The sequence below is a fragment of the Halyomorpha halys genome, unplaced genomic scaffold (assembly GCF_000696795.3).
Source record: "Halyomorpha halys isolate HHAL.00 unplaced genomic scaffold, Hhal_1.1 Scaffold269.1, whole genome shotgun sequence".
Classification (NCBI taxonomy): Eukaryota; Metazoa; Arthropoda; class Insecta; order Hemiptera; family Pentatomidae; genus Halyomorpha; species Halyomorpha halys.
Window position 1 is genome coordinate 703,664 of NW_027112099.1, and position 11,854 is coordinate 715,517.

At 28.3% G+C, this 11,854-nt stretch overlaps 1 protein-coding gene across 1 annotated transcript in view; it reads left to right on the top strand.

Annotated features, from left to right (window-relative positions):
* The window catches only part of LOC106680578 (helix-loop-helix protein 1), an 18,893-nt gene that overhangs the window by 404 nt on the left and 6,635 nt on the right, over positions 1–11,854 (top strand). Inside the window, exon 2 of the mRNA XM_014420373.2 lies at positions 11,486–11,571. Within this exon, the coding sequence (XP_014275859.1) occupies positions 11,489–11,571 (83 nt within the window). The 5' untranslated portion in view covers positions 11,486–11,488. The remainder of the gene's footprint in view (positions 1–11,485; positions 11,572–11,854) is intronic.

Genomic DNA, 11,854 nt, shown 5'->3' on the forward strand with positions numbered 1-11,854 from the left:
CCACATAATACAAAAATAATAGTTCTTGATAAGAAGTTTATAATTATAGGGTAGATTTCATTCCATTCAACACAACAAAATACAAACTATCAATAATTTAATAGAGGTTTAAATGACGGTATTAAATATTAATTTGACTTATATTTATAAATATACATAATTTTATCTAAAAAAACAGATTACGAAAAATCCTATCCACCTTATGGTGTATTATGTTCCTATATATCTCTCAAACATATTTCTGGGTTGTTAGTGAAGTTGTACGATAGTTTTTAGGAGGGGAGTACAGTAGTCGTATGCCTTCCATACTCGAACGAAACTCATAGTACAAGAGGAGAAAAAAGGCAGTTATCTCACCCCAATTTTTGATTTCTTTAATTAAAACTAGGTATAATTACTAGTCAAAATTGATGAGTCTGCCAAGTATAGATAGAGGGAATAAAAAATGGCGGCTGCTTCAAAGCGATAAAAAACACTACTTTTTCATTCGGAGCTCTATATCTTAAAAAGTAGGAACAAAACAAGAAAACCTAAGAGAACGTCATTTAAAGAAGCAAATTTTCTAAGATATGAGCCCTAATAGAGTTATTTACGTTAAATAGTTTTCGAGATATAGCTTTTTAAAAAGCAACATTTCAAAAATGTTGTATGGTACGCACTGAAAGATCAGTAGTTAGTGAATTTATTTTGAAAAATGTATATCTCAAAAAACATTTGACGTACAGGTGTCTATTAGCACTCAAATCAAAGCTAGTTTAATGAGCTATAGTTTATGATGTTTATCTTCTTAGAAGTAATAGTTTACATGAAATTCGCTATAATATATTGATTTATAGTTGTACAGAAAAATTTTCATTTGCCAAATTTATATTCATGTGTGAATAACATAAAAACTACTACCCCTACGAAGATAGGTGTCATAAACTACTTTATAGTAAGTTAAATTTCCTTTATTTTGAGTGTTGGCAGACATATGTGCGTCTTATGGGTCTAGAGATATATTTTTAAAATCCAACATTTTATACAAACAACTAGAAATTAACATTTTGTGAGTATATTTTGTCAAATATCATAAAAACTACTACTCCTACAAAGATAAACATAATTAACTATTTTGTAGTAAATTTAACTAGCTTTAATTTGAGCACTGGCAGACATCTGTACGTTCAATGGTTTCTGAAATGAAGTTTTTCATAAATCAAACTTATTGTCCGAACAACTATAAATCAATTTATTTTAGCAAATATCATGAAAACTACTATTCCAATGAATGTAAAGGTCATAAACCTCTTTATAGTCCATTAAACTAGCTTTAATTTGAGTGCTAATAGACATGTGTACGTCACATAGTCCCTGAGATATAGATTTCTCAAAATAAATTAACTAACTACTAATCTTTCAGTAGATTTTTAAGAAATTTTGCTTTTTAAAAAGCTATATCTCGAGAACTATAGGACGTAAATAGGTCTTTTAGGGCTAATATTTCAGCAAATTTACTCTTCTTTAAATAATGTTCTCTTAGATTTTCTAGAGTAATTAGTTTGTAAGGGTATAGAGCACCAAATGAAAAATTAATGTTTTTTTAAGGTTTTGAAACAGGCGCCATTTTTTATTTCCCCTACCTATACTAATTATAGGTAGTAATTATACATAGTTTTCATTAAAGTAATCCAAAAATGGGGTGAGATTAATGCCTTTTTTTCTTCCCGGCTCTTGTACTGTCAATACTTCTAAGAATCCATTCCAAAATCAAGTTGGGAATGAAATTTAATTAAATCATCTTTGGCTCCGCCGAAGTCGAGTAATAACAATTATTTATTTTCATATAATATTAATTAATTATTATAAAATATATTTTTTTAAATAGGATATACTTTTAAATATATTTCTTCACATGTTTTTTTTTTGTTTATAACATATACATAAAGAAAAAATAAAAGATTCTCAATAGGAAAACACATTTAAATAATCATAAAACCAATTAATAAATCGTAAAAAAATGAATTTTTGTATTTAAATACGAATTTATAGAAGAACAAAATATAATCACCAAACAAAAATAAACTTCTAACCAACGAAATGTTTTAAATTAGAAAATATGAAATAAATGTATTTTGAAGGAAGATAATCCGGGTCGCAACCCCATAAACCACCCGGTCAATAAAGGTATCAAAAACTAGCTATGAAAGTTTTTCGAATAATTTTTATTAAATTACCAGAAGCATCCTATTATAATAGGGTTTTATAAAAACAAATCTGAGTATCAGAAAATAAAAAAAGTCCAAAGATATAAAAATCATACAGGATGTTCTTTTTCGTTTTTTGAAAAGTTGCTTCATGCACATTCGTAAGCTTATAACGTGGGCAAGTATGTGAAAAAAAGCTTAACCAAACAATCTAATTATTATTTTTTATAGTTTTTTTTTTATTTATAATTAAGGATATTATTAAGAAAAAATTATAGTACTATTTAACATTGAACTGAAATTTGGGAGAGTGGTAGTACAAAATTTGGTTTATTTCTTTATGAAGCTAAATATTCATAAAAGGTTCACATAAACCAATAAGTTAAACGATAATATTATATAAAAAAGGTGAATTGTAGATATTCATAAACTTTCTTTCTGTTAATTAACTTACGGAAACACTTATTTACATACAGGAAATATATATTACATATACTTATTTTCAAAACAGATAGAAATTCGATATTTAAATAGTGAATTATACTAGATATTAACAATAAGGTACAATTAATAAAAAATGAAGAACATAATTGAACATATTATAACATGATCTTATTTTACAAACTATCATAAAAATAAATACATAATATGTGGAAATATTATTAGGTTTTGATTCTTGATCTTTAGGTAAAAGTAGTGTCAAAAGTACAAATATAAACAATTAAATATGATATGTATCTGTAATACTGTGAAAAATATCGTAATTAGTGAAAATATTTTCTCAATTTCTTTATCGGTGAATATAATTAATCTTTTCATTAAATTTATCTTCTGTGCGAAATTGTATTGTTAATACTAGTACAATAGTAAATTATTAAACTTTCCCTCAACGACTCAATCAGTTGTAAACATTTTATCTAACAACCAGGAAAGGAAAAATCCATATTATTTCACAAGAAAATTGCTAAAAAATAAATTCCTAAGCAATGACTAGTTTTTTAAAAATACATTTATAGATTTTGTATTTAAATTGATTTATTATTGATGAAGTGACCTTTATTCCCCTGGATCGGTAATCTGAATGCAGTAATCTTAACTAAATAAAACCTAGGGGGTTCGTATTCTTGAGAGTCATCTGTATTTACTTTGAAATATATATTACATAACTTGAGACAAACGTTTTTTATTTACTATCAAAGATTAACAATAATATAAATATGCCACATTTAAAGGCAATTGTGAACATCCTTTCCTTATTATAAACACCTCATCACATTTTCATGTTTGTTTTTTTGTTTATTAGTAATCGCAACTAAAAACATATTTTTTTAATTTTGATTTTTCGAAATTGCAGAATTTCACTATTTCTTGGATCATAAAGATGATCATAGATGTAAAACGGATTGTACAAGGATGATATTCGATGCCTCAGTTTAAAGCTAATTATATAGGGTTTTTTTTTAAGGCCGATAGAACTTGAAATTGTAAAAAATAACACAAAAATTAAATTGTAATCAAAATTTTTTTTTTATTCGAAAGATCAATACGTGATATTAACATTTGAAAATGATTTCGGGCATATGGGCACCGCGGCTGTTCTTGACGAAGCGCATTCTGTAAAATTGTGTTCAGCGATGAGGCGCATTTTTGGCTTGACGGGTTTGTTAATAAGCAAAATTGCCGCATATGGTCGTGCGATTTGACACCTCTCGATTATTTCCTGTGGGGCTACGTGAAGTCACTGGTTTATGCTGATAAACCAGCAACAATTGACGCCTTGGAGGCCAGCATTGTTCGTGTTATTCGTGACATACGGCCAGCAGTGCTCGAAAAAGTGGCCCAAAATTGGACGTCCAGAATGCGCTTCGTCAAGAACAGCCGCGGTGGCCATATGCCCGAAATCATTTTCAAATGTTAATGTCACGTATTGATCTTTCGAATAAAAAAAAAATTTTGATTACAATTTAATTTTTTGTGTTATTTTTTACAATTTCAAGTTCTATTGGGCTTAAAAAAAACACCCTATATATATTTTTATTTGATATTTAACCCGAGAATCTATGTAGAAATAAATTATCTTATCTTGTTTTCTAAATTGTGAATTTTGAACATCTGAAAAACGCTATCATATAATTATTTTTTTAAATATATGTTATTCAAATTTTAAAATGTAGAAATAATGGGATAGCTAGTAAACGAATCTAGATTCAAGTAGGTGCATAATACAAAAATGATCAATATGATAAAACAAAAATGATCAATATGATAATACAAGAATGCTTAATCTAAGTTTCTGTTTAAATTCTTCCAAATTTTACATAAAAATTATTAAATAACATTAAGCATGTTATCCTTTGATAAGATAATATACTTTATATTATCTAATAAATATTTTATCGTAAAATACTGAACGGATATTTTGTCAATTAAATATTTTAACAAGATAATCTAATTCATATAATTTTTTATCCGAGAATAGACGAAATTTTAACTTAAGCTTAGGTTAAACTTTGTAATTGTATGGTGAATTATAGCACCTACGAATCATCTAGATTTTATTTACATTTTAGTAATATTTTTTTTTGTTTCATTTATATATTTGGATAATGAGCTCCCTATTATTTATTAAATATTTAATTAAATAATAGGAAACCACATAAAAATGTAAAACTCTAGATAGCACAACTTGCAGATAACCAGTTTGACATTGTACCAACAATATGGATTGAACCATGAATTAAAATACATAGTTACAACAGGTTTATTGTGAAAAGTCAAATAATTTTTAACGGATCTTAAGTTGTAGGAAGGTTATAATTAAATGCCTCAACTAACATCTTCATGTTCTAGAAGAATGTATCTACTAATTTAGACTGCTAAAAACCTAAAACTCAATATTTAGCAGATTTACTATTGCTACAAACGTGGGCTAATGGCTTGCGTACAATATTTCGCAAATTATCAAAATCACGTGCACATGAAATAAGCTCCAAATCGAAAGGCACAATGTCCATTTTCTAAAATTCATTTGTTTTGCAATATAAAATGTTTTGCATAATATCGTTTCTTGTGACTTATTCACAGAGCATCAGAGATCGATATTCTGAGGCCGTGGATGGCCGAGCTTATTAATTTATATAATGCATCAGCTTTCTCGCGTCATAAGCCATACTAGTTCCAGTAGGCGGGTTAAATTTTATTTCGTAGCGGAACCTCAGAATTAATGTCGAATTCCCCACCCTGGCAAGAAAGGTTGGTAACCTTTGGAATAACCCGTGTTTCCTGGCGTATCTTGGTGAACATTAAGATTTCAAACCCCAAAATAAATGGAAAAAAAAATGTTTATTGTTCATTGCAAAATGAATTTCGTTCTAGCTATTTTCCGGATAAAAGTGTTTGTCTATCAAAATTAGACTTGAGTAAAATTAATTTAAATTTTGATTTCGTCATATAGACTACTATGTTAAGGTTGGCTAAGAAGTGTACAAATCACACAGACATTGTTTGAAGTTTTTTTAATTTTGATGACAAAAACATAATAAATTTGAGATAATATATTATTGAGCCGTACATATGTAATAACACCTTTTACTCACAGAAAAGATAAAAAATAAAAAATGAAAGGAATAAAGGAAAAATAAATTAATATTAAAAAAAAAATAAAGGAAAAAGAGAAAAATAAACATAGGAAGAAGGAAAAATAAATGAATAATGTAAAAAAGTAAATAATAATATGAAATTGGTGAATGACACAATGTTCCTTATTTAAATATAACAATTTATTTCACATACAACGACGTATGAGGAAGGTAATTATTCTCCTTGAAAAATGTATAATAGTTGATATAATAAAACTTTTTTATTTAATAATTGACAATAATATGTTTCAATATTAGCATGTAATGACAAATTAAGGAGTTAATTATACATTATATATAAAATAGTTAATCAGAAACATGAAGATGGAACCTGAAGCTGGGATAACCCCGTAACGTCCTTGTATTTGAAATAAATTGTTATATTTAAATAAGGAAGATTGTGTCATTCGCCAATTTCATATTAGTTCAAGAAACTCTTCCAGTAGAAGATCATAAATTTAATAATAATAATAAAAATTAAATTAAATTAGGAAGATAAGTAATAGTAAAATATTTAAATAACTGGTGTTAAGACAATTAAAATTAATCAATTAAATAAAAAAATAAAATAAACCATCTGGCACACAATCTTACCTATGTTAATGATGGATGCTCTAACCGATAGTTACAAATTTCTGCTCCATTTTAAGCAATAATCAACAAGTTCTTCTTCATACCCAGCTATACATATATCATATCTCCTATATGTACGTATTAAATGCCAATTAAAATTCGTACGGAGGGTACGAAAAAAAAATTCTTTATCGGGCACATTTCCCATAACTATCTTCATGTATATCTCACTGATTTCGCTGAGATTGGTTTCCCTTTCCCATTTCATTTGATTATTTGCTTATTCATACTGAAAATAACTCAATTATCAAATTTAATTCTTACAGATTCGCTGGGTTAACTTTTCTTTCGTTGCGAACCTAACCGAGAACTAGCTTCTTCTCTAGAGACCAATATTTTTCACGAAATTAAACAAATGAGCTTTATCATCCACGTAGCCGATATTGCAACTTATTCGTAGAGCATCAAAGTTTTTTGTTCAGAGGCCGTTTATGGCCGATGTTTGTGATGTTCATTCAAACAAACAGCATTCTCATATCAGAAACGGTAATGGTACAAATTCGAATTGGACGGGTTGACTTTTATTTCGTTGCGAACCTAACCTAAAACTAGCCTTCTGTCTGAAGACCAATCCCTTTCATGAATTAAAACATTCAACTTCCTTCTCGATAGGAATTTTCAGGCAACTAGTAAGATAACACCTACACTGAAACCAAGTTAATATCTCTGAAAATTCTAATGTAATGTTTTTTTTTTTATTTTTTGACATACCTCGCAAAATTTCTAAAACGTAGGACGCACTCTTCCAGCTCACTACATAATCCAAATAGGGTCTGACTAAAAAATTAAACCTTCTACCAGTTTAATAGAAGCTAGAGACTTCGGCAGCCCAAATTAAAAGTCTGATCTATATTTATATTATTTCCTCGAATATCGGTATAGTTTGTAAACGAATCTAAAAAAAAAGGTAATCAAAGCTATGTCGAACATCGGCCGAAACGTAAATGAAAATATCTAGGTGGTGATTTTTATGGAATTCAATGGAGTAAAGATGTTTGATTTTACCGGCATAGGACATTTTTATTCTTTATCATTATTACAATTTATATATTTCCAATCAAAACGAACCTCAAAGTCTCTTGGTAACAGATTCAGGAGGATCTGCGTTTGGCGTAATTTATTTATATAAAATGTAATTGCTGAGATCTTGACCACCGAATAACTAACACTTGAATTTGGAACTCTAATGAAATTCCAGAATCTTGTATTACTGTCCTAGGCTGATGTAGTGTAGGAATTGAAGAAGCAGTAATTGATTCTAGATGACAATTTCACGGCAGGGCGCACCCATAGCGAACAGATGCCACGACACCAGCCCTAACACCATAGTGTCCCGTTGATAGCTTTCCAATTCAAATCACTGTCCATTGCTCCTCTCCTAACTGCTCCTATATTTATATATGCTAATAGGTCAAAGGGTCCAAATGGTCTTTGCTAACCAATCCCTGGGCGATTAGTGGCTTCTTTATCTTCCTCCACGGAGTTTAATCATTTTAGGTTGTTAAAAATTGGGATCTAAATTCATTGTATAATACTGTAACTGAGACGTGGTTTACTATCAAATTAGAAAGATCAGGGTATTACTTTTTCCTGTAGTCTTCCTATGTTGAGCAAAGCCAAACCAAAATCTAGTTTGGTGAACTAACTATTCTCTAAAAACAATTCTATAAAGGAAATTCAGTGTTATAAGTCCAATAACTAAAATCAAATCTCAATTCTTATTGTAAGTAAAAACAAAGTTAATAAAATAAAACATACATTCATAAGTAGATTAAACTTATAACATAAAGCTTTGACTTCAGTTTTAATCTACTTTTTTTAAAGATGATATTAGCTCACCATTTATTCGTAAGTAGTTAAGAAAAACTTTTTTTTAATGTTGAGAGTACATCAAAGACTTTCCAGTGGAATATTACTAGCCTTAATAAAAAAGGTCTTTGTGTCAAGCAATAGAATTTACACTAAGAAATTGCAACTTTCATACTGTGGAATTTTTGTTTGAAATTAAAAGATTTATCCCGTTTACAATCATCAATATTAATTTAAAAAATTCTATTTTGAAAAATATATAATTTGTAAATTAAAAATTATGATTTATATTTTGTCTGATGCAGATGTTAATAAAATAAGATTACACAAAATATTTTATATTTAATTAAAAATAATAATTTAAAAAATATGCTTACACAGATTATATCATCATATCACCAATTTTTTTATTATAATAATACTGACATTATTGGATGATTATAATATTCATTTAAAATTTGTAAATATGTAAATGAAATATTGTTTGATCCTTTCACATATACCATTACTTTTTTTTAATTATAATTAGAAGAAACTTTATGATTTTGTTTTGTTAGGTTATTATTCTTTTCTTTTCTTTTCTTTTTTTATTTCATTATTTTAATTTTTACTAAACACTTGTAAATATGTATATAAATATAAATTTAAATATATTGTTTATTATCTGACAGTTCATTTTAATTTTTTTGTTTTTCATTTTGTTTGTTTAGTCTTGCTTAAAGGGGTAAAATCGTTTGGTCATTTGACTAAAAGGTTTTATTTTGTCATCAACGCCTATGGACTATCATAATTATAAAAATACGCACACAGTTATTTAATCACGCATACTTAAAAAATAAAAATAAATAAGAATTATGAGATAATAATAAAATAAAAAATTAAAATTAAGACCAAAGAGAGGCTATAATTTAGAAAGGAGGCGATGTGCTTTTAAAAATTTAAATACCAATGTGACTTTAGCTTCCTCATCGGTGGAAGCTTCAAATAAATTTGGAATCAGACCTTTTATGCTTACGTTTGGTTAATAGTGAGACCATTATTCAAGGTGTGGATTTAATCGTGAGGATGGAATGGAAATATAAGCATGTTGAAGGTTCACTGACAGGTGAGAGTGCGTGAGGACAGTATGGCCTTTTCTTAAGCGGGTTAGAGCAACCTCCTCCCTAAGGCAGCTACGGTAGGAGGTCGACCAAGGTTTTATTAATCTTTTAATTTATTCGGAGAGCTTTCATTCCACATGGCCTACCATATTTCCGATTTTAAGAGGTCTACTGAGTTCTGATGGAGTAAGAACGGCTGTGTTTTGTTTTTTATTAGTTTCTTTTTTATTTATTTATTATTATTGTTATTACTTAATACAAAACATTATTGGATGCCTAAAATATTCATTTAAACGTAGTACTTATATTATAGAAACAGTTTTGGATTTTTTCTTTCTTATTCTAATTTATTATAAGTTATTTCATTAATAAGTCACCTTAAGACCTGAAATGCTCGTCGAAACGTCGGCGTGAATAAATATTTTTTTGTTTCTTCTTGCTACCCGCACCACCCGGCCGTCTCCACTTGATATTTTATGATGTTTAATTATATTATTATTTTAATTTTTCTTTCTAATTTCTGTACTTTACTCTAAAGTAATTTTTTTATATCTATATTATTATCCTTAAGGGACTTTTCTTAAAATAAATAATATTATTATTATGAAAATTTAATTTACATGCTTCTTTTTCTTTTATATTAAACCGTTCAGTAAATGATATGTAGTAATTAATTTATTTATCGATGTACAATTTTTGTGTATTCCAAAAGATTCTAACAAAGAAAAACATAATCGAAACAGAAGGAGTTTGTACCGGAACCAGAAGTAGAAGACGACTATTGGAACACGGTATGGGAATAGAAATGGAAGTTATTTGTGCATTATTGAGACCCACTCGGATTGGGTATTAATACGATCACTCTCGAGATCCGGGCATATGCTCCTCTTTTTGTTATGGTATACAGTCACCGAGGGGTTGTATACCCTTAGAATCGCTAACTAAAAACGCTTCTCTTCGTTCCCTGCATCTATCATCATATCATCAAACAATAATAGTCATGGTATTTTACAGCTGCCCTTTTTTAAACGCTTTCTACAGCACTTGTTAGCAATTTATTCTGGAATATTTTAGGACACATTTTTAATGGTACCGTTTTTTTATATCGCAACACAATATGTATCATTTGAGCTATAAAAAAAGATACTATTAAATCCATATCTAGTCCTACATCAATGAAATACGAACGATTAGGAGATAGGAGTAAATTATAGGACAATCGTTAAAAATAATGTATTGTTTCTACTAATAGATCTAGGTCATGCCTTGTCGATTAATTATACTTTTGGACCATACCATATCAGATTTCAATCAGACCAGGAATTTTTTGAGGTGTAGAAACCAATATAAACTTTATACCTACATAAAAAAATATTTTGTTCCACTTTGCAGCAAGATTTGTCGATCTAAATAATTTTAATGTAGTTTTCGATTTATGGCATTGTGAGGTAATAATATACTAATCGATTTTCTTTAATGTAGAATAACAAAAAAATATAATAAATTTTATTAATTGAGTTTAAATGTATTCGAAATCTGAAAAATCACTTCCTACATGGTAAGAAAACAATTTTCTTTAAATCAGATTCATTTTTAGCGTCCTAAAAAAAGATTAAGAACGAATTTCAACAAAAAAGATTTTACCTGGTCGATTTCGCAACTTCGTACCTGTTTGTGTTAACTTGTATATCAAACTTAAAGATTTACAATATTAGATGGTACTTTAATATCAGGGGGGACTTACCATTGTTATATTTTAAAAATGACTTTTAGTAAACTCTTAATTAACTCTTGTACATTGTTAGCCTATATACGATAGTTTTTGCTATATACATCCCGGATTCAGAAACCCGAAATGAAATCAAATATGTTATCATAAAACTAATATGTTGAAATGTTAAAATGAACTTGAGATCTCATAGTGGACCGGATCTAATGGTCATGAAATTTTTGTAAAAACTTAATAGTCAATGTTTCTTCCTTCCTTCTAACCTACACTATTCCGAATATAACGATATTTTTTGTAGAAGTAAAATAACAAAATCATTTTCAGTAAGTAATATTTTGTTCAGATAATGCATATAATTTTAAATTAATAACTATGGTTTAATTTTTCTAGGATATGGAGTGTATGGAAGACATGTTTCCACCGATCGGGGCCCCTCGACCGGACAGGGATTTCTCACCAATCTTGGTCAGGAAAAGGTATGAGTAATTATTTTAGTTTTATTATTTTTTAATGATAGAGAGAGAGAGAGAGAGAAATACATTATTTATCTATGCTGCCTAAATACATTAGGTTGCTATCTCACACAGCATACTAATCAATCCGTAATCGGACATATATAAATTACACATACATGGTATAATCAGAAAAAAAAAGAGATACAATAATAGGATATAATAAACAATTTTTTTCACCCCTACAGTATCCTTTTACAATCAATTTCGGTCTTTACAACAAATACAAATGTTTCATTCATTCCTA